Source organism: Canis lupus, chromosome 9, assembly GCF_003254725.2.
Source record: "Canis lupus dingo isolate Sandy chromosome 9, ASM325472v2, whole genome shotgun sequence".
In the NCBI taxonomy this organism is placed as follows: Eukaryota; Metazoa; Chordata; class Mammalia; order Carnivora; family Canidae; genus Canis; species Canis lupus.
The window spans coordinates 8,034,756-8,058,589 of record NC_064251.1 but is presented as its reverse complement, the minus strand read 5'-3'; the positions used below and the strand labels follow the sequence as shown (position 1 = coordinate 8,058,589).

Below are 23,834 nucleotides of genomic sequence, written 5' to 3'. Positions count from 1 at the left end.
CTAATGCCCACTCTGGAGGCAAGAGGAGCGGACCAGATGGAGGAGATGTTAACCAGAGTCCTCCAGAGTTAAGGGAGCTGGAACATCTCCCCTACAACTGCCACCGTGGATATTTTGGGTCAGATCGTTCTTTGCTGTAGGGGCTGTCCCGGGCATAGTGGGATGTTTAGCAGCATCTCGGGCCTCTACCAATCAGATCCCAGTAGGTCCTCCCAATCACGACAACCGAAGACGTCTCCAGATGCTCCAGGACATCTTCTGGCGGCAGGCAGGGCGAGCATGGGGACAAATCGCCCCTGCCTGAGAGCCACTGAGCAACAGCGTAGGGGAGCTGGCTTCCTCACCAAGTACCTGAGCAGCAGGAAAAAAATGCCTCGGACCAACCAAGGACAATCTCTGATCTCATTTGTCTGATTTGAGAATTTCTAGATTCGGTGGTGTTGAGTCTTCAAGGGAACTTAGCTGTGGGATTCAAGTTAAAAAAAAAAAAAAAAAAAGGACGCTGGAGAAGGACTGGGCCCCTGCTCCCTCATTCCTAAGGCAGTAGCTCTGGGACCTGGAGTTGCACAATTCCGGGGGAACCGTGCACATCGTGTGTTCTGGGAATGGCACCCCCCCCCGGAGTTGTGCAATGGGACATTCCTGCTTGAACCCCAACCGCAGGTTATTGCTCAGCCTCGGGTTCAGTTCTGAGGCTGGAGGCGAGGCGTCCCCAGGGAGGCGGTTGGGAGGGTCACGGATTTCTCTGAGAGTTGGCAGGTGAGCGTCCTTGCAACCCGCAGCCTGCTCTCCAGGCTATGTTCTCCGGCCTGCCGATAATGAGAGAAGCACAGCATATTCCTGACAAGCCCCGCTTCACCCGGGCTCCCAGATCCTCCCCTGGGCCGTGAGCGTGTGTGTTCTTGTGTGGCAGGCCCTTACATACTGTTTTGATTGTTATCGTCCTGCCCTGAAAGGCCTGAGTGTTCAGGCTCAGGGGTGACATCACCGGCTTCCCACTCGGGCTGCCGCTTGATGTTTGATGAGCTTGCAGGTGGGAAGGGGCTGGATGCTCCCCGCGGGGCTGCCGGGCCCTACCTGCTTCGTGGAGCTGGTTTAGCACAGAAGGGATCTTCCCCACCCCCCTTCTTCTCAGTTTTGGGAGGCTGATTGCCACAGGCTGGAAAGCCAGGATGACCCATCCTTTCCCTTAAAGTCGGCGGCCCTTCTCAAAGAGGGCGGGGAAGAGCCCCAGGAAGTCAAGCCACAAGGCAGGGTGTCGTCTGAGGGTGATTCAGGCCACCACTGCACACCCCTCCTTGCAGAACAGCAGAGAAGCCTCTTGGATATTGAGGGGGGTCGCTCACCCCCACTGAGGGACGCCCTGGGGATCGTCACCTGCCAAGTCTCCCAGCAAATAAATCCGTCCTATGTACAGGGTACAGGCCAGGTCAGAGGCTGCCTCCACGTGATTTAAAAGCACCTGGGGGTATGGACCCGAGAGCAACGTGCTTACACAGTCATAAAGGCTACCAGGCTCCTAGGAGCTCGATCGGTTAGCCCCAGACTGAAAATTAAGCAAATGCCCGTCAAGGACCGAGTGAAGAAAAAACCAGTGATCTGCTCACCCCGTGCAATAGCTTTTACAGCAGCAAGAGTGAACCATCTACAGCTTCGTGCAACAGGATGAGGCATCTCAGAGGCGAAATTGTGGGCAAGAAAAACTAGACACGAATCGTGAATGCTGTGACCCTCTGGTCACATGAATTCCCCAGACAAAAACGAGCTATGCCTTCTGAACTGCGAACTGATGGATAGGCGGCCAACGGCAACCGGTTATTGGTGAGTTCTCCTTTAATTGATTTTTAGGGGCGACTGGGTGGCTCGGTGGGTTGAGCATCTGATTCTTGGTTTCGGCTCTGGTCATGATCTCCGGGTACTGGGACTGAGCCCCGCATCGGGCTCCGTGCTGGGTGGGGAGTCTGCTTGTGGATTCTTTCTCTCCCTCTCCCTCTGCCCCTTGCCCAGCTCTCTCTCTCCCAAATAAAAAAATAATAATAATAAATATTTTTTAAAAAAAGTAATCGATTTTTTGGAACCATGCATTCTAGCAGAGAATGGGGATGCCCTCATGGTAGGACTTGGGGTCCTGAGTGGGGGGTGGGGGTCACACTCTGAGGACAAGGATAACTTCCCATTGCCTTTTCATAAATATGTTTCATTGCAGCTGAATGGACATGCAGAGAAGAGCACATACTCCATCTGTTCCGCTTGATGAATTTTTCAGAAACGTGATGATCATTATAACACCCACACCCAGCTTGAGAAACGGAACATACCGAGCACCCCAGGAGCCTCCAACTCCAGGGTCCCTGGTCTCCAAGGGGAGCCGCTGTCTTCACTTCCAACTGCTTGGCTTGGTCACGCTTGCTTGCAGATGTTCTGCGAATAGTTTAGGCGGCCCTACAAGACCTGGGTGGAGGATCCTGTGAGGGTTGTGGGTGATGACCCCTTTGCAAACATGGCCCGCAGGTGGCTTCCCCCCGGCTGTAGGTTTGGAGGCCCTTCGGGGTACTGTCCTTCCTAGGGTACCTGCATCTGTCCCCTTGCTCATCCTTCACTCCAGTTTCTCATTTGCTGAATGTTCTAATCGTTCCATTTGTAGGATCGGCATTGGGGGCGGGGAGGGTGGCGGGAGGAGGGTGGCAATAAAACCATTTTGTTCTCCAGCAGGAAAAATACCATTTACAAGCCACTGAAAACTTTTCCAGCATTTTGGTACTTTCTTCTAGAAAGAGCTCTAAGGGCCTTTATAAATTATACATTTATTTTTTTTTCTTTCACTTAGGAGGTGTATGTTCATTTTCCATTTTATAGACAGGGTAACCCAGGTCCCACAAAGGGCAAGCGATAAACTGAAGAACACGGCACGGGTCACTGCAGTAAAGCCAACAGTGCTGGATCCCAAGCCTTCCCCATATGCCATCTCTTCATGTAAAACCACAGAAGGCAGGGAGGAAGAGGGGCCAGAGACGGCTTCGGGGAAGGAAGACCACAAACCTTGATGTCATTCTTGGCTAGTCTCGCTCGCTCGCTCCTCACACACAACCCGACAGGGAATCCTAGGGATCTATCCTCCAAGCCTGTACACATCCAGGCACTTCCTCCCTGCTCCACGGCTCCGCCCAGGTGGGGACCGCCACTGTCTCCTGCCTGGTGCACAGTGGCAGTGTCCTAACTGGTCTCCTTGCTTCTCCCCCTGCCCCTCCACTCTGTCCTCTCCACCGCTGCTATGTCTATGTATGTTGCTCCTTGGCTTGACACTGCTGTGGCTACCCATTTCACCCAAGGGCAGAGCCCAGGTCCTTCCTCTGGGTTGTGGTGACCTACATGTCCCCGCCCTCTGTCCTCTCTCTGACCTCCTCTATTCCTCTTCCCTGGCTCCTTCCACTCCAGAGGTCCAGCCTCTCTCTCTCTCTCTCTCTCTCTCTCTCTCTCTCATTCTCTCTCTCAACTTCTGTCTGCACGCTTGGTTGCCCCTGCTTTGGGCATTTCTACTGGAATATTCCTCCTTGGGTATCTGTGACTCACCTCTTCACCTCTTTCAAGACTAGGCCATCTGTTTTCTCCAAGGCTAGGTCATAAAGGACATTGTGGCTTTTGTCGATCTCTCTTGACCACTAGTTCTGGGGGAAGCCAGCTACCATGTTGTAGGACTCTCAAGCAGCCACAGAGAGGCACCCATGTGACAAGAGGGCCTCTAGCCAGTAGCCATGTGGTCTGTCACCTTGGAGGCTGGTCCTCTGGCCCCGTCCAGCCTTTAGATGAGTACAGCTCCAGCTGACTTCTTGACTGCAACCTTGAGAGGGACACAGAGCAGGGGGCACTCAGCAGAGCCACCCTCCAATTCCCAACCCACCAAAAACATGAGATAATGTTACTGGCTTGAGCCACCAAACTTGGAGCTATTGTGTTACTCGGCAGTTGTAAGATAGTTACCTCCCCGACGAAATCTGCCCTCATCCCTTTATCTAAAATCACAAACCATCCAGCACTCCCATTCCCCTTTAAGGCTAGCCTATTTTTCTTCTCCTCTTCCATATTTTTTGTTAGCAGTTCCTACCGTCTAACCTCCTGTACAACGTACTCATTTTTTACGTGAATGGTTTGCCCTTTCCCCCACGTCTGACCCGGCATCAGGACAAGCTGGGAATCTCTGTTCACCGATGCGTCCCGAGCACCTACAGGAGTGCCAGGTGCACACAGCCATGTGCATGGAACAGGCATGCGCACAGATGTGGCCCGGTGAGTTCCAGCAAGGCCCATGTCTCATCTGCTCCCAGCTGCAGGTCATCAATCAGCAGCGAGCATGTCACAACTCCCTGGGCCACGGTGTCCTCTGCTCTAAAACAAGGAGGCTGAATCGGGCGACCCGTAAGCTCTTTTCCAGATCCTAAGCTCTGGGATTCCTACACAAGGGCGGCATTGTGGGTTCTCCAGATTCCAGGGGCTGCAGAGACAGGCCTCGGCGTTTGCCAAAGCTCGTTTTCCTGGCCGTTGCACATCTGGAAAGCCGAGAAACAAAACCATCGCATTGTGCACATCTGGACAGCATAAACCAATCGCTCCAAGAGGAAACTCCGAAACGGCTGCTCAGCGAAAACCCGCGGCGCAGGCCAAATGAGAGGGGCTGAAAGGCTCCTTTCTTTTCCACCCGCAAAACAATCTTCTGGGCACGAAGCTGGAAGCTGAATGCTTTGCTGCTGAATAACATACGCTCTCAATAGCCTTCGACTGCAGTCTCTGTCACGTTGCTCTCTTGGCCTGGCTCCTGGCCAATGCAAAACTCCGAGAACAGGGATTTTTTCCCCCGCTCCCTTGTTAAGACCAAACGATACCTTCACTTATCCTTGGGGCATATGGACTGAGTTCAAAGCTGAACACCACCTGCTCCTCCTCCTCCTCCTCCTCCTCCTTCAGGGAGAGCAATTGAACCGCACGCCTAATGCAAACCGAACAGGGAGCTTTGAGCTCTGGTGAGAAATCGCAGGCGATTTGCATGCAGTTGTAACTGCAGCTGGGCAGAGAAAGCCGCCTGTCAATATGCAGTGAGTTCTGGGCCCCCAGAACAAAGAGGAATGATATTCCTTTGCAAACGAAACGAGTGTCAGGGGCTCTGAACTTCCGGCAGTATCTCTTCACTAGCAAAGACAGTGCAGGGAGTTGGGGAGAGGCAGGCAGGGAAACGTGGGGTTTTACCCATTTCCAAGTTCACAGCCTGTGATGTCAAAGGCTCGATGGCCAAGGTGACTTGGAGCATGGGAAGGCTCGAGCTGCAACTCAAAGCATGTGTACTGAGTCGATGTCGTGCGAACAACAGGGGATGCTTGCAAGGAGCAGATGAGGGTAGCTGATGACCTGAGGGTTTGGGTGTCGGGCCGTCCCTCGTTGTCATTCTTTAGAGGTTTCTTGAGGGTGCAGGTGAAGAGCAGGAGCACAACCGAGGGAGTTATGGTCCTGAGGCCCAGCCCTGGACCCTTACCCTCAAACCACAGCACCTCCCCAAGACTCAGAACACTATATCCGTGGGACCCTGCCTTTCGCTGTGAAGCCTGACAGCACTGGAAGCACAGGGCCCCTAGCTCACAGCCTGCTGTCTCTGAGTGCAGACTGACATGACGAAAACCAGGCGGGGCACTGGAAAGAAATCGAACCAAAAAAATAAATCTTTTCCTTCCTCGTCTTGACTAGCTGGGGACGCTGAGCTTTGCTGCTGGGAAACGGCTGTGTTTTCCTGGCTTCTCAGCGTGGATGAGGTGAGTGCAAGATGCATGTCGGTAAAGCCAATGCCAGGGAGGTGAGCTGCGGATAATCATCAGCTGGGAGGTTCACGCCAAGATGGTGGGTGAAGCAGCCACCCTGATCAGAGCCGCTGCTTCTAGAAACAGCTGGTGCTGCTCACAGAGGTGCCTGGCTAACAGCAACCGTAGCAAGAGCACCAGACAGCTCATTTAATAAGCTCTGGCCTTGCACCGGATCTAGAGATAAGTGCTGTTGATGAGTCATCTCATGTTACTTTGGTGATTACCCTACACAAGAAAAACCCTACTAACCCATTTCAGAGATGTAGAAACTGAGGCTTAGAGAGGGTGAAGTATCTCTCCCAAGTTCGTGAGGCCCCAAGTGCTGGAATTCCAGCTCAGGTCTGCTGATTCCAGAGCTCGTGGGCTTCACCTACATGTGCTGCACCATCCCACCAACCCAGTCCAGCAGAAACCTTACAGAGCAAGGGTGGATCTTTTTGTAATCCCACTTTGTGAGGGATAACCTGTGATTATGGGCAATTATTTCACACCATGAAGCCATCTAGTACCAACTTTCTGCTGTGGGGTTTGGGGATAGGGGCCTAGCACAAACATCGTAAAAGATCCTTTTGGTTTAAAATATTCATGTTCTGTAATTATCTGTAAAATCATAAGAGCTTCCCAGTATTTTCAAATGAGTGGCTGGGTTCTGACACATATCCGGGATCCTTTTCCCTGTCAGTAACTATAAAGAATTCTTTGGCTATTTTACGTAGATCTCAGTGGCCCTGATGGATAGCGCCATTCCCAAGGTATCAGGAATCCCTAGCCTTCCTGGTAGGAGGAAGCCAATTAAACCCTATCATCTCTGACCCCTGCGCTCCCTCTGAGGGGTACTAAGCAGTGCAAAAGGAATAGCAAGTCCAGAGTGAGAGGAGGGCATAATCATAGGCTCTGATTGGGCACAAGAGGAGGAGAAAGGACCAACAGTGTCCATCAGATGGCCAAGAAAGCACAATCCTAATGGCAGCTGCTTGGTCCCCACCCAAGGAGCCACTCGGGGACATGGGCTGGGGGCGCTTAGAGCCCATCCAGCCAGAGCTGAGACTTAAGGATCATCCCGTGTGCATATGAGATTATGGAGAAGGCTGCCTTCCCCACTGCATCCTGTCAAACACAGCCAGTCCTCTGGACTCTTCCAGAGTGCCAGTGTCATCCAAGACAGAGAAGCAGGAAAACTGCTTTCCATTCAAGGAGATTAAGGAGACGTGACAACCAAATGCAGTGCCAAGACCAACAAATAAAACATCAGCAGACACGTCTATAAAGGGCATTCGGGAGTGATTACAAAGATTGGATAGGGTCGGTGCACTAGATAATTTCATTAGATCAATGTTGAATTTCTTGGGATAATCGTATTGTGGTTTTGTGCGAGAATGTCTTTAATCTTTCTTTTCCCCCCTCAAAGTTAAGGAGGTTGTTTTGCTCTGAGACTTCTCAAATAATTCAGTATACAAATTTAATCATTCATAAAATATTTAAAGTTTTTGGTTTTTTTTTTTTAAGTAATCTTGAAATCATGACCCCAAGATTAAGAGTCGCTTATTCTTCCTACTGAGCCAGCCAGGTGTCCCTACATTCATCAAATATTTAAAGAGCCCTTACTATGCACCAGGTACTCTGTATTTCTTTTTCTTTTTAAACTGAAATAATTTGATACTTACAGAAAGTTGCAGAAATAATACAGATTTCCTGTGTCCACATCATCCAGATTCCCTAATGTTAACAATGGACATAACCACCAGTACAACGATCAAAACCAGGAGGATAACACTGTACATCAGCGTAAAAAAGAAGGCAGAAAAAGAAAAAAAGAAGGAAGGACCTTGCCCCCCACTCCCTCCCTTCCCACTACCCACTGTGAGTAATCAGTTTTCTTAGTTTCTGGTTTATCTCTGTACAAATGAGCGCATACATCTCTATTTTATTACCTTTCCCTCCACCCTCCTTTTTTTTTTTTTTTTTTTACATAAATGTTAGCATACTAACAGATGCTTTTTTTTCAATTTTTTTTCACTTAATAGTATGTCCTGGTAATCACCCCAAATCAGTTCACAGAGCTCTTCTCCATTCTTTGTTACAACTGCATACTACTCCACTGTGTGGCCATATCGGTTTATTCAACCCCATTTAGGTCACTTCCAATCCCTTGCAATTACAAACAGTGTCGCAATGAACAAATCATCGTGCGCACATCCTCATTTTCACATTCGTAGAAGTGTATCTGCAGGCTAGATTGCTAAGGGTGGCCTGGGTCAGAAGGGAAAGGCAAATGTGATTTGGCTAGATGTTGACAAGTTTCTCTCCAGAAGGGCTGCATCAATTTGCATTCCCACCAGCAGTATACGAGGGGGCTGGTTTCTCCGCAGCCTCATCACAGAATATGGTGCCGTATTTTAAAATTGTGTCCATCTGATAGGTTAGAAATGATATCTTGGTGCTATTTTTTCCCTTGCTATTTTAATTAGCATTTTTCTAATAAGAAGTGAGTTTCAGCATTTTTCCTACATGCTGGAAGGCCAATTTTATATGCCTTTTGTGAATACTATTCGTGTCTATTTTTTTTTTTAATCAGAATGTCCTGATTCTTGAAAGATGCAGCTGAAATACACAGAGGTAAGGGGTCCTGAAATGTCAAATGGTTCAATGGGAAAGTACGTGTGTGTGTGTATGTGAACATGTGTGTTTACCTATCTATGGAGAGAACAATAGTCTTATTATACACACACACACACACAGCTCCTCCCTCTCCATATACACACAAAATGAGTCAGTCGTCAACATGCCACTGTTCCCTCCTGTAGCTACAGCAAACATGCTCAATCACCCAACCTCCCCTTTTGCCTTCATGGCTTCCACATGACAAGTCACTCTGGGAAGGACTCTAATGCCCACAGGCTGGGCACATCCCTAGGAAGCCTGGAAAACTAGCAGAGCACTCAGGTGAGCCACGCCCCCAGCCAGATGTGCTCTGTCTCCTGATATCCCGTCAGGCCAACATTTTAAAGGGGGCCCTCCCAGGCCTGGTCACTCCCCATCAACCTTCACAACGTATGCCACAATTACTTACATTAAATCAACCCACCTTTTCCTCTTCAAGTGCCTTTTTAAATAAAATTGTGATACTTTCCTAAGGGAAATAAACACCTGCATTATTTGCCGGATACAGAAAGGAAGTGAAGAAGTAAATATATTGAAAGCAGATCAGAGGGGATCCCTGGGTGGCTCAGTGATTTAGTGCCTGCCTTCAGCCCAGAGTGTGATCCTGGAGTCCTGGGATCGAGTCCCCCATCAGGCTCCCTGCATGGAGCCTGCTTCTCCCTTTGCCTGTGTCTCTGCCTCTCTCTCTCTCTCTCTCTGTGTCTGTCATGAATAAATAAATAAAATCTTAAAAAAAAAAAAAGAAAGATCAGAAATGGTGAGTTGGTGTGGAAGTGACGTAAATCTAGACACTCAGATTTGGAGTCTAGCTGGGTGGCCCAGTGAGGGACCCGAGTCTCCTGCCACTTGCTGAAGTCAAAATCCCAGATGGAAATTCCAGATAATCTTTTTTTTTTGAGGGGGGAGGGGCTCCCAGTGCAAAGAAGGTCTGTAGCCTGGATGGTCACGGTACTCGGATGGCATCTGGGAGGGAGATGAAATCAGCACATTGAAAGTGCTGCAATTAGCGCCTGGCACAGAGTAAGCACTCAGTAAAGGCGAGCTGCTTCTTTCATCACCAGGATGATGAGTAGCCACGTGCAAAAAAGAGTTAACAGGGCAGGCTCGAGGCTGTTTGCAAGGCTGGCCCTTTGCTGGCTTCTGGGAACCTGATCAGGGTGTCTCTCTGGGCCCAAACTGTTTGTGCAAATCATATTGTTGACGCTGAACACCTGCCTCACTTCCAGGAGTCTGAAGTTTTAGTATGTGGTAGTCAGAGGGTGTCTGTGTGGGCAGCCCCCAATAAAATCTTTGGGCACGGCGTCTCCCATGAGTGCCCTGGGTAGACAGGAATTTGCACGTGTTGCCACAAATTCATCACTGTGGGAATTAAGCACAGCCTATGAGCTAGCAAAGAAAAGGACATTTGGAAGCTCGTGCCTGGCTTCCTCCAGACTTTGCCCCACGTGTGTCTTTCCTTTGCTGATTTTGCTTTGTATCTTTTCCCTATAATACATCTTATGTATGAATATGACTAAATGCGGAGTCCTGTGGGTCCTTACAATGAATCACCCAATTGGTGTGGGCTTGGGAGACCTCCACAGTAAGAAGGAGCAGCAGTGACTGCGGCTGGTGTCAGGTGGCTGGACCTAAGGGAAGCCATCACATCCTAGGATTGCGGGTGGGAGGCAGCCAGGCATCCTGACCTTAATGGACTGGAAATGGAGGCTCAGTACATAAAACCCAAGGCCAGGGGCCACCATGGGACCACAGGGGCCAGCGACAGGGGCACATTCGAGACAATGCCCAGGTGGGCCCATCACATCACAGTGAAGCTATAAGGAGAAAGGAGAGCAGATGCTCCCCTTGGTCAGGAGAGAGCTAATGCTGAGAATTCAGATCTCTAGAGAAGAGGAGAAGAAGGAGGGGGAATCTCAAATTGCCTATGTCTATAACCCAAGCTGAGCATACTTAAGATTAGAGGTGACAGGATGACCTTTAAATGGCACGTGTTTACCTTCCAGGCAAATGAAGGCTAAATTCATGGACTACAGTGGTTCTCAAGGGTACCTGAGAGTCACCTAGAGGATTTGTTAAAGCACAGACCGCTGGGCCTGCCCAGAGGACCCAGTAGATCAGAGCGGGGCCTGAGAACACACACTTTGAACAGGTGACACTGATGCTGCCAGAAGCCACACACTGAGAACCACTAACACAGAGACCTATACTTACACACCACGATCAGAATGAACCGGCCTCTGCAGCGTTGGAGGAAGAACGATCTGCCCCAAACTGCATGAGCAACCCTGGGCAATGAGAATTTCATGAATCCATCCCTCCAACGGCAGCAGCTGTGTGGAGAGGCAGGGCTCGGGGAAGGCTCAGCAGGGAGAGGTGGGCTCAAAAGCCTCAGTGCGGCTGCCTTGGGGGAGCTCTGGGGAAATGGAAATGTTCCAGAGCCTTCCAAGAAGATGCATGTGCCCACCCTGTCTCAGGCACCTTTATCTTGCAGGCAGTAGCAGGATATCCCAGGCCAAGCCAGAGTCCAGACAGGACCCTTCACACCTATCGAGTCTTGGCCCTGCTGGGGGGACTGTCCCACACCTGCTGGGTCTCGGCCCTGCTGGGGGGACTGTCCCACACCTGCTGGGTCTTGGCCCTTCTCGGGGGGGGGGACTGTCCCACACCTGCTGGGTCTTGGCCCTTCTCGGGGGGGGGGGGGGACTGTCCCACACCTGCTGGGTCTTGGCCCTGCTGGGTGGACTGTCCCACACCTCTTGTGTCTTGGCCCTGCTGAGGAGATTGTCCCATGAGTGCTGGGCTCCAGGAAAGCCTGCAGACATCCAGAAAAGGGACAGTCCCTCCTATTTCCTCAGACCAAGGGTTTTCCAAGTAGGGCTGACTCAGCCTCCCAAGGGACATTGGCAATGTCTGGAGACTCTTTTGGTTGTTACAACTGGGGCCAGGCTCCTGACATCTGGTGTGAAGAAGCCAGGGATGCTGCTAACCATCCCACAACACACACGCTGGCCCCCGTGACACAAGTCTCTGCTTTAAGGCGTCAGGAATGAGATGAGGGATGAGAAAGCCCACTCAACGCCTGTGCACGGCAGGCTCTGAATACAGCAGGCACAGCATCCGTGGGGACTTGCGATCATGGGAAGGTGAAGCTAGAAGGTCTCCACTCCTTTTCTGAAGACTCTTTGGCCGTGCTCCATGGCAGGTGGCTAGGAGACGACTAGCCTAGGAGCAGACATGCAGCGTGTAGGGTAGAAGTCTGCAGAGGAGACCCACGGAGGGCCTTTCCCCACCACCAAGGCCCACTTGGTGACAGCATCATCACCTACAAGCCCAGCAAAGCCCACTGCCTTCCCCTCTTAGCCTGAATTCCAAGCTCACTCCAGCTCCTTCTCCCTCCACGCATCTCAGAGCAGGACAACCATATCCATCAACGAACATCCCATAAGCAGAGTAAGTGAGTTGGCTTGTAAATGGCACTTCTGGAATACAAAACATTTATATCTTTTTCGAGCTCCCAGCAGGTTTCCCTACAAAGTTCTGCTATGACTGGCAGGTTGAGTGCCTGCTTAGCTCACAAAAGCCCATTTAACGCATCCATCAGTGGCTTATAAGTATCTAAGTACCTTAGGGCTTACGTAAAGCTTGTGGGGAGGTCAGGAACTGAATCACCATTTAGAACGTTTTTTTTTCCCCCTTTATGGGAAAAGGCCTTCCTTCTGAACAGTGGGGAGGGGACAAGAAAGCACTAAAGAAATGTGAATGAGACAGATGAGGAGACGGGAGGAATTTGAAACTCCGAGGAGGACATTCCTTAGCCACTGGGGTCACGGTCATGAAGCAATTCGAAGATTCATCCATCCTCAATCACGGCCAACTTCCTGTCCTCTCTCTCTCGGACAAAACAGCCTAATGACTCCCAAGGGTGCAAACCCCCAGGGAACCCATGCTGCAGGGAAGGGCAGAGACTATTGGAACTGAAGTGTGACACTGAGGCCAGATGCTGGGGCTCTAGTCTCCCGAGGGAGGATGGCCAGGCGCGGAGACAAAGCCCTGTGGCAGGAAAGCGCGGGAGGTGATCGTCAGGACTCTAGTGGGGTGAGCTAGGGGACAGTGGCCTGCTGTGAGGCTGGCTCAGAGGGCACGGTAAGGACTTTTTTTTTAATTGCGGTAAAATTCACGTGGCATGAAATTTACCATCCTAACCATTTTTAGGTGTATAGTTCACCGGCATTTAGCACTTTCACGATATTGCACAACCACCTCCACTACCTAGCTGTAGAACATTTTCATCACCCCAAAGGGAGACCCCATACTTATCGGCCGGCATTACCCATCCCACTCTCTCCCCAGCTCTGACAGCTCTGCTGTCTCAGGAGCATATAAATGGGATCACACAACAGGTGACATGCTGTGACCGGCTTCCTTCACTTAGCATGTTTTCAAGGTTCATCCACATTGTATCGCATATCAGCACCTTTTTTTTTTTTTTAAAGATTGATTTATTTTAGAGAGAGAGCATGTGAGCACTGCGGGGAGGGGCAGAAAGGGAAGGCAAGAGGAACACAGGCAGACTCCGTGCAGAGCGTGGAGCCTGACGTGGGGCTCGATCTCACGACCCTGAGATCATGACCAAGAGTCGGACATTTAACCGACTATGTCACCCAGGTGCCCCTCGGTACTTTGTTGTTTTTTTCACAGTTGAAGAATATTCCCGGGTATGGACAGACCCCATTCTGTTTATCCATTCAACCATGGATGGACATTTGGATGGTTTCTCCCTTTAGACGATCGTGAACAGAGTTGCTACGAACATGAGGATACGTGAGTTTTTGTCCGAACACCTGTTTCAGTTATTAGGGGCATGTGACAGGAGTGGCGTGGTTGAGCCATGTGGCAAAGATTCGGTGCTTGTCTCAGAGCACCTGGAGGCCAGTCGGGTAGGAGCTACATTGTTAGAATCGTGTTTTTAAGTGTTCGCTGTGGCTGGCTCGGGCGGAGGGTCACGGGGAGGGAGGAGTGTCCAGGTGGACGAGAGACCAGATAGGCTGGCAGGAGCAAGGAGAGAAGCAGCAGGTCCCATCCTCCTCGTCCCTTCTGCCCCTGCTGTTCTTCTGGTGGAGCTGTGGACATCTCGTCACATGCGGGAGAGAGCCACTCTCCCTGCTAACATTTTCCCCTGAAATCACCGGGGAGCCAAGCGCAGAGCCCATCGCAGGCCAAACAGGTGCGTCAAGCTGATTTTGGACTTCTCCCCAGCTGGATTAGGAGAAACTCACTGGCCTCATAGAGCTTTTCATGATCTCTTTTAGCCAAGAGTGGAGGCCCCTCCACTTCCAGACTTATGTCTGAGGAACCTCCACTTCCAGACTTGCAGAGGCCGTGTAGTTGGGTGCTTCATCTCCAACTTGTTGGGGGGGGGGGCATGATTTCCACCCTAAAGGAAACTATTTATTCAACCCCAGGCTCAGCTGTCTTGTTATCAGTCCCATGATTTATTTAACTGCCTGACTTACGAGCCAATCTCAAGCACAGGGTAAAAGTCCAAATCTAAATAACCTAAGACCTATAGCATTACCTTGAGGCACCCGTTTCTTTAAAATAAAAACAGAGGTGTCAGCAAAACAACACAAAATGAAAACTGCATGCCCCACCCCAGACAGAACTCCCGGCCCCTCTGCAGGGAACTAGCATCTGTGAGAGAGACTCTCGCCCACGGTCTTTACAACGAGCTATTTCCATGCCTGTTCCGTCCTGGGAGCGGGGCAGGAAAGGGCGGGCACCAGATCCTCAGACGGAAAGTTGGCCATGTGGCTTGACCTCCTGCAAAATCTCCTGGATGCCCTTCGCATTCCAATTCTCCACAAGCGACTGTTGGCAAAGGACCCCCTGTGACCTTCCCATGTGGTTAGTTCTCCATTGGTCCCGGTTGGTGGGAAGGAAGGATGCTCCACCGAATGCATAAAATAGACCAACCCATGGAAGGAAGATTAAAGATACCCAGTGTCATGATGGCTTTGCATTTGCCACGCCATTTCTTCAAGGCTGATGTGGATAGTGGGGAAGCCAGGATCGGGTCAGGAGGAGATTTTTTGCACCTATAGAAGCCTATAAAAATCTCCCACTCAGTGGCAAAGGGTTGATCTAGTGGAGAATCCCATTTAGGTAAACACGTAGCCAGGAAAGCAAAGTGCAGCCGATAGATTTGCCACCAGGGGATAAGTTCCCAGAGTACCTGCAACTCCATCCCTTGCGTTTTCCTAGAGGATCCCCCCTCCCTGGACATCTGGCAACTTGAGGCTCACCCTGGGAAGAGGAATAGAGCCATCCAAGAGCTTAGAAGATTTCACAATCAAACTTTCGAGGGTAAATATTTGCAGTGACTCACAAGAGAGATTTACTGCTCTAGTTCTGGCTCCCAAGGGTTATTTCCCCAGGGCCCGCTACTAATAGCTCCAGATTATCTGCAGGCTATGTCCCAAAGTGGATTGACTGTTCAGGCTCCCTGGACAGCTCATGAGTCAAGAGACCGGGTTCCTTGACCCCCTCTCCGGCCTGGGAAGCATCTGGACTCACCACACCAGGGGTCAGCAGGACCTCTAAGGCATCACATCCTGGTAAAGTCAATGGTGCAAGTGTCCAGCTTGTGGTCTGAAGGCTCTGCCCAGGCTCGTGGGATGGGCAGACAATTTACGAGCGAAGTAACACATCATAAAAGTAAGCAGCAAATGCTAAGGAGCCAACAAGCCAGGACAGAAGGCCTTTCTTTCTGACCAGGGATGCTAACACAGCCACCACCCTGGGTTGGGGCAGGCCTGCGTGGCCAGGCCTGACAACAATGGCCAAGGATAACTCAGACGACTTTCCTCCAGACCCTACAAAGCTACTGTCAACCTGGCCTTTTGCCACCCGGGTCCCCAGTAGCTGGAACTTGCTAGCACATCTGTGGTACACAGGCTTGTCCCAGGCCACCTGGGGGGGGGGGGGTGGTGATGACTCATTAAGCTTATGAACTGCCTTGTGGCCTTTGAATCCAACGAAACTGATGCAAGATGGACCTAGGAATGGATAGAAGTGGTGCCAAGCAGGAAAATGCTTCTACTAAACTCTGCTGAACAGATATTCACTCATTAGGCCAACAGAAACTTACTGAGCACTTCCTAGGTGCCTCATTCCACGTTCTCACGAGGACAGGGAACAGACAGTGAAAAAAACCAGCAAGCGAACACTTCCACACAGAGGAACAGTGGTCAGGGCTGGGAAGGACACGGGCCATGGGATCTGATAGGGAATTTCGGGGAGGACCTCACTGAGATGGGGTGGCCAGAGCTGGACTCTGTGAAGGGGTGAAATTGAAACTGAGATCTGAAGAACGAACAGGAGGGAGATGTGGTTTAGAAAGTGAGCATTTGGGAAAATGAGTGCCCCCCCCCACACACACACACATAGGGGACAAAGCAAGGGCAAAGGCCTGTCGGTGGTGAGCAAGAGCTTGGTGTGTTGGAGAAATCCGCAAAGGTCCTGAGTTAGCTGGAGTCCACTGAGGGATGGGCGGCGGAGGGGTGCGAGTGAACTTGAACTTTATTCCAAACGCAATGAGCCCCAAGAGGATTAAGGTCAGGAACATGGCAAAGGTTAGTTTTCACAATGGGGTTGGACCAGGCCTCTCAGACTGTTGGGCCGGCTGCCCTTGTAACACGCCTATAGGTGGAAATTGGTCAGCTTGGGCCAAGGTGTCATTTAGGAGCAGCAGGCAACTTTCTGATGTTGAAACAGCCAGATTTCTGTTTTCTGCCTCAAATCTATCCACGGCGGGACCGCTTGCTCCCCACCTGCAGGGTCGAGTCTCGTCCCCAGGGCCATTACTAGTTCACCACAAGACACATTTGGGAGTTTCCAGTCCAATATAATGTGAGATGCAACATCCCTCCTTCGCGGTTCTGCAAAAAGGGCACCTGCCTTTATTCTAAGCTCCGCTGCCGGCGTGCTCACTGATGCAGGGTTATTCTGGATTAGGGCTCACCTTACTGCCCCTCCTCTGAAAGCCGCAGCCCCGCTAGACATTGTCCAGTGTCTAGAATCCCGCTACGTGGCAACAAAACTTCACAAAGCTGACTGTGGTCTGCCCGCATTTTCAAGCAGCACTTGATCTGGGATCCCACCATCATCATGCTCCACCTGGCTCCGGGACCCCACGTGACGTGTTCCTCTTGGCTGGCTGCAGCCTGTGGCACTCCCTTCCACCCTTGGAGGGTACTTTCCTCCAAACGGTGCCCTGGATCTGCCTGGCAGGTGGAGCTCCCTCTCAGCACAGGCACCTGGGGGCTTCTGGACAGGGAGGAGGGTGACCCCCTGGGGCCAGGCTTACGTCCACCTCTTCTCCAGCTGCCACTGTGAGTGCCCATGGTGGCCCAAGATATAACATCCCCGGGTGCCCAACTGCGATACTAGCCTTCAAGTTTATAAGGGATTTTGAAAGCAGACTGATGGCCAGCAGATTTCACCTATTGAATGGGCTTGAGTTGCAGAAAAGGGGGTCTAAATGAGAGTGTCCTTGAAGCAGGGGCATAATGGGACTGGGCACAGGTGGGCTGGTCCATCCCTCTGCTGCTTGCCATTAAAGGCATTACTGAGCTGCCTAGCCAAGCATCCATCCCGTTATCCCGTTGCCTTAAGGCCAGGCAAGGAAGCCTTGCCAAGGAAATAAACAAATTCTCTAGAAGCTTCTAGAATAGCTACTTTTCAAATTCATCAGGCTGGGGAATCCTTTTCTTCAGATGAGTTCTTGGGTAGGGGCACAATGTTTAACACAGGTGAGAGCAAAGCCTGGCTCCCACTTCCACCATGGAGACTTGAGATCTCTGTGGGACACAGTTTGAAAACTGCGGCTGAAAATGCAGAGATGCTAAGTGGGGAGCCCTAGCCCCTGTGAGGTTGAGGCATGGAAAGTTCTGCAATGCTAACTAACAACGACGGGGATGACAAAACAGTAACAGAAGCCACCTTCCCCTGAGCAAGTGTTTGCCCAGACGGAGCTACATGCTCTCCGTGTTCTGTTGTCGAACCTCCAAACCCTTCCAGCCTGTAATTCCAATTGGACACAGGCAGAAATTGAGGCACTGAGAGGCTAAGCGACATTCCCCAAGGCCACACACCTGCTGGGGTAGGGGGGTGGGGGGGGCCGGAGGGCTCTGCTTGCAACCGGTGGCATCAGAGGGCCCCTTGGTGTACAAGGACTGCGTGGCTCCACTGAACAATGGCCCAAGCTGGCCACACATCAGGAAGAGCCCAGCGGCTTCAGAGGCCACTCAAGTGGTTGTCAAATGCTCTCTGCTGATTAACTGTGAGCCTGAGAGAAGACAAGTGTGCATTGACGCCGCAGATCTCTCCCAGGCCTGTTGGGGCCTGTTTCCGCCCTCTGAATGAGGAAGCTGTGCTTTGCAGGCGCCCGCAGAACAAGAATAGGCCCTAAGATGCCTGAATGAAGGGCCCAGGGGAAATACAAAGTATTGCCATTGTTGGCGAGGGAAGCCGTGCCAGGCTAGGAGAGCGCCCAGCGGCCAAGCATTACTGCAGGAGAGGGACGATGTTAATATTTTTCTGGGCAAACAATGCAACTTTTCTAACTGGAAACCCTGCAGCCATGACCTCATGCTGGACAAGCCTCTCAACCCAGGCCAGGCCATTATGAATGCATCCACAGCTGGGCTGCCCTCCACCCGAGACCAATACCCCTCTGCTTTCCAGAGAGTGTGTGTGTACAGGGGTGGGGGTGGAGGGATATGTTAGCTACCACCCCCCCACCCCGGGTATCCCCCAGTAGCTCCCCAAATTTAACAGGGCGTCTGCTAGCAAAGAGAGGAGATCGTTAGGGCAGGAGCAGTTCATAGATAGATTCCACAGTGGCCTCTAAGAGCCAAATTATTTTCCACAGGGTAGGGAAGGGAAGGATTTCAGGCCCGCTGAAGGTGGCAGGAAGACCGGCTGACAAAAGTACAGCCCTCGGGAGGAGCAGTCACATGGAAACCTCTGGAGCAGATAAACCAGACCAGACATTCCAAATATGCAAGGGAGAGTGAGTGCCCTTTGTGGGAAGGGGCAAGTAGGGAAAGGGTCACTCCACTGATGTGAGATCTCTTCTCAGCACATCTCAAGACCTCTTGAAGCCTCGTCTCAAAGGAGTGATCCTATAAATAGAGATTTTAAGCAGAAGGGCAGCCTTGGGGATGGGGGAGCGTCTGGGAGATTTTTCAAAACGTGGATGCCAACTCCTTGCGGATGAAACTTTTTTTTTTTTTAGATTTTATTTATTGGGGATCCCTGGGTGGCTCAGTGGTTTCACGCCTGCCTTTAGCCTAGGGCACGATCCTGGAGACCTGGGATCGAGTCCCGCATCAGGCTCCTGGCATGGAGCCTGCTTCTCCCTCTGCCCGTGTCTCTGCCTCTCTCTCTCTCTCTCTCTCTCTCTCTCTCTATGTCCATCATAAATAAATAAAAAATAAATAAAATTAAAAAAATATTTTATTTATTTATTCCTGAGAGAGGCAGAGACATAGGCAGAGGGAGAAGCAGGCTCCCTGCGGGACTCGATCCCAAGACTCCGGGATCATGCTCTGAGCCCCAGGCAGACACTCAACCACTGAGCAACCCAGGTGCCCCCGGATGAAGCCTATTGATCAAGTTCCCCAGGTGATGTAGAAGTGCTGTCCTCACTGAGGACCCCTAGGGTGGGGGAAGAGACGGAGAAAAGCCTTCAGCTCAGGTCCTGGCTCACCCGTCTCCTTGCAGTGACCTTGGGCAAGTCACTCTCTTCCCTGTATCTGCTTCTCTCTGTGTAAAAATGTACTGCACTGTGTCCTGAGCATCCTCTCTGTACCGTATCCATCTGTACCCAACCCTGGGTCTAGTCTTTCTGAGATTTATTATTTTTTTTAAAGTGGTTAGCTAAAAAAAATAAATAAAAAATAAAGTGGTTAGCTAGTCCAACCATTCGGAAACTGATGACAGGGCCTCCCATCAGCAGACCTAGATATGGTTAACCCCAGAAGGACTTCTTAGCCAGAAATGCAAAAGCTGAATTAATTAATTAATTAATTTTTTTGCCCTCAGAATGCTTACCTTCTGGGAGCTGGATCAACAGCTGTTTGCAGCTGAAACAGTGCCTGAAATCATTTCAGCCGTTGAGTATTAATGCCACTAACGTCACCAGAGTAAACCACGGGCATTCTTGAGAATTACTCACACGTGGAAACTAAATATGAATAGAGCCAGTGTTGGTCCTGGACTCACCTTTGACTCACGTTCACGTGCAGATGTCTTTTGTTCACGGAAGTCTCCGCAGTGTTCATGGGGCCCCAAGTGCCTGTGCGTTTCTGGACCAGATACTCCCCCCCGCCCCCCGCCATAGCTATGACACTCTGTTAAAATGGGGTCAGTTGGGCTACCCAGTAGGTATAATGCCTGGCCTTGAGGGGTCAGGGGGCAGGGAACAGGCCTGTCCTACCCAACCCAGGAGCCCTGGCCTGACCAGGCCCCCTGCAGACTGTCTGCCTGCCGGCCTCGACTGCCTGTCCATCCATCCACGCCGAGCGCCTTTTTGTAAAATTGCTCAACAACTTGGGGCCGTGAGATGGGGTGGGGTGAGGAGGGAGAGGAGAGCAAGGATTTACACATGTACCCAGTGTCCAGGAGCTGCTGTGGAGAGAAGGGAAGCTGAGAGGACGGCACTGCGCTTCCTATGGGCGGCTTTGCAGCCTCGCCCGCTCTCTGGCCTCTGCAGGGTCCGCTTCCTCGGCAACACCTGTTTGCCAGGAAGAGGTAGTAGCGGTCGGTATGATTTGGGTCCACCCTGCACTACAAGAATATTGAATTTTGTCAGCATTCCGTGGGCTTTATCAGATGCCAAATATCTTCATAACAACCAAACATCTGGATCACTTTTAAATTAGGGAGCAACCCCAGACGACAATGGAACAAAACAAGAATGACCAGAATCCAAAGCAAACCTCCCCTCCCACCCCCACCCCCCACGCCTTCCCCACCCTCAATCCAGGTCAAAAGGTGAGCCTCCCAATTTGGTGGGTACCTCGACCACCCCTCGTCTGGGCCCACCCGGCTGTCTGGTTGCCCTTAGCCCCGAGAGGGTGCATGAGCACTTGGCCTCACACAGGCCCTGCTTTTCTCCAAATGTGTGTGGGCTCGGACCCTTGTCCAGCACGCCTGCGGCCCGGGGGACATCCCTCCCATCCTTAATCCAAACCCAAGGGTGCAGATCAGCAGGACTGCCTGCCAAGCACTCTTTGGCCAGACGCTGCCCAGATGTCAGGAGGGGCCTGGCCTGGAAAGAACTCGAACACGTTACTAAAATATTTTATTTAACAATGAGATCAGTAAACCATCTGGTTCCTTGGGTGGTCCCAGAGCAGCGAGTATCTCGCTTCCCAGAAGCGTGGTGGATGCTGCATCATCTAAGGAAAACTGCTGTGTCCTCAGGAGCACAGAGCCCAGTGGGAGACCCCGAGCCAAGGGGACCCCGGTCTTCCCTGCCCCGGGTCTGTCCCCGCCACCCACGGCCGCCGCAGCCGTCCTCCCCGAGCACTATTACTCCTCTGCTCAAAACCCCTCCCTAGCTCCCCACTGTCGACATCAGGGGTTGGCAAACTATGGCCACGGGCCACATCTAACCTGTCCTGGTTTAGTAAATAGAGTTTTCCTGGCACCCAGCCACGCCCATCCATTTGTACCATTTATGGCTGCTTTGGGGTTAAAAGGGCAGAAATACATAGTTGCCACAAAGCTTAAAATGTTTGCTCTCTGGCGCTTTAGAGAAATGGGTGGTCAGTTGTGCCCCCCTGAGATCGCCAACAGGTTCCTTGCTTATTTAAGCTATAGTCGGCGAAGTTGGAATTGGCTCCTTCGGGGCACCTCCCTGAGCCCTGGTGTCCTTTGCTGCTTCCTGCTCTGGGTCCTCTTTCATGGGCTTCAAAGGGCCTGTCTCCTCGATGTCTCCCAGATACCACGGTCCCCCCGTGGCCTCAGCTTGCTGGCCGCTCTGCCCCCCATGGGGTGCCTCCAGGGTGCGGCCCTAACCCCGTGGAGCCCCTTGGCTTGGTAGTTGACCTGGCTTTGAATTTCCTCAAGGAAGAGCCAGTTCTGCTGTGCTACAGACCCTGAGCCAGCTGCCACTCGGCTCCCCCCATTCTGTGAGGCTTTCCCCACACCCACCCATGTGCTGCAGGGCTGAGGCTGGGGCGCTGGGAGGGATGGAGGGGTGTCTGCTGTCCCCTCCCCTGCCGCGTGCTGTGTCTTTTCCATTCTGTCCTCTCCAGTGGATCTATGGCTGGCCGGGGACTGGGAGGCAGGATGATGACCAAAAAGGCACAGGAAGGGGGGGCTTGTGGGGTCCTGTCGGGGTCTATCCACTACAGTCTGGGATAGTGTTTCTCTGCAGCAAGACCTGGGGTTGGGGCTGGAGGTCCCTGGGCTGCCCTGCAGAGTCTGCCGTCCTGGCTCTGTGGCTCAGAGGTGGTGGGGACGCCACGGGTCCTCACTCAGAGACCCCCTTCCCAGGGCCAGTCCTTCTCTCTCGCTCCCTCCTTCCGGGCATGCGCAGGGCTGCTCTCCCTGAGGCTGGGAGCGGAACTTCCCTTGGCCCTTCCTTCCTTCTCTCCTGTCTGCCCCTTTCCTTGGCCTGGTACTGAATTCTTTGGTTCTCTTTGGAAATCACGGGAACGGCCCACACAGGGGTCAGAGGCCAGGAACGCCAAGAAGGGTAGAAATGGGAAATCCACTTCTGGTTACCGCACACCACTCCCCCCGGCCCCAACCTCGATTCAGGTCTCTGCCTCAACGCCTCCCCCCTCCCCACCCCTGCAGGCCTCCCCTGAGCGCCAGTCTAAACAGAGCCCACCTCCACCACTCATCCCACGGGCTCGGCCTCACTCCTGGCTTGATCTTTCTCCTCGGCATGTCTGTCTACCATCTGGCACATTCCTGCTCATGTGTTCATGGTTGGTCCCTTCTCCCTAAAAGGAAGGCAAAGCTTCACCAGAGCTGGACACTTCCTGGACCCTGACGTGTGGCTGGTCCTGTGCCTGGAACCCAGTGGGCAACTTGGCAAGTCATTTTTGCTCAAGACATCTTTATTCCAGGGAACATCGCACAAAGGAGGGCGTGGTGGGCTGCATGGTGGCCCCCCAAAAGGAACACCCACATCCCAGAACCTGTGAACGTGACCTTATTTGGAAAAAGGGTCTTTGTGGATATATTGAAGTTAAGGATCTGGAGCTGATATCGACTGGGATTATCTGGTAGGGCCCTACATCCAATGACAAGTGTCTGTAGAAGACACAGAGGAGGGACACACTGAAGAGGAGAGGGCCACGTGAGGCCGGGGTCAGAGGGAGGCCAGACTTACTCTGCCCAAACCAAGAATTGCCCAGAGCCACCAGTGTCCACAAGAGGCAAGAGACGATTTCCGTCTGGAGCCCTCAGAGGGAGGGCGGCCCTGCCAACACCCTGGTTGCAGACTTCTGGCCTCCAGCATTGGGAGGAAACTTATTTCTGTCATGTTAAGCCCTCCGGTTTGTGGTAATTTGTTCCGGCAGCCAGAGGACACTAGTATGGGGCAGCCAGGGTGTGTGGGAGGGCGCATCTGTAACACCTGGACGCCAGGTGTGGCGAAACAGACTCTGGTGCGGGGCAAAGAGTCTGTGAGGAGAGACAGATAATAATTAAGTAGAGAGGAAAGCATATATAATTACAGCTTGCGAAGGGCTCAGAAGGAAACAGGTGGGCTGGTGGGATCAAGAGTAAATGGGGGTGAGGTGGAGGGGAGGGCAGGGACTTTCAGAGGAGCTGGCATTTCAGTGGGGGTCTCGGGGATGGGGAGGAGCAGCAGAGCTTAGGCTTGTGACTGGGTCCTCTCCTGGGTCTTCTCCTGGGTCCTCACTGGGTCCTCTTCTGGGTCCTCACTAGGTCCTCCCCTGGGTCCTCACTGGGTCCTCTCCTGGGTCCTCACTGGGTCCTCACCTGGGCCCTCTTCTGGGTCCTCTCCTGGGTCCTCACTGGGTCCTCTCCTGGGTCCTTATTAGGTCCTCTCCTGGGTCCTCACTGGGTCCTCACCTGAGTCCTCTCCTGGGTCCTCACCTGGATCCTGCCTGACCTTAGCCTTTGCCTCTCATTACTCCTTCCTTCAAACCACCCCCATCGTCCACCACACCGACACATGATCTCTCAAAGCACAAATAACGATGGCCACTACTTCAAAGGTGTCTGCCAGGAGAGCTGCAGGATGTGAGGGGCTGATATTAATCCCCACGCTACAGATCAAAG

At 52.0% G+C, this 23,834-nt stretch overlaps 1 protein-coding gene across 9 annotated transcripts in view; it reads right to left on the bottom strand.

The window, feature by feature from the left end:
• Positions 1-23,834, bottom strand: part of SLC39A11 (solute carrier family 39 member 11) — a 406,549-nt gene that overhangs the window by 9,930 nt on the left and 372,785 nt on the right. Inside the window, exon 8 of one of the 9 annotated variants that reach the window (XM_025467865.3) lies at positions 20,181-20,354. The exons of the other annotated variants lie outside the window; for them this stretch is intronic. Coding sequence (XP_025323650.3) covers positions 20,237-20,354 — 118 coding nt within the window. The 3' untranslated portion in view covers positions 20,181-20,236. Of the gene's footprint in view, positions 1-20,180; positions 20,355-23,834 lie in introns of those variants that run through there. 9 annotated transcript variants of the gene reach the window in all.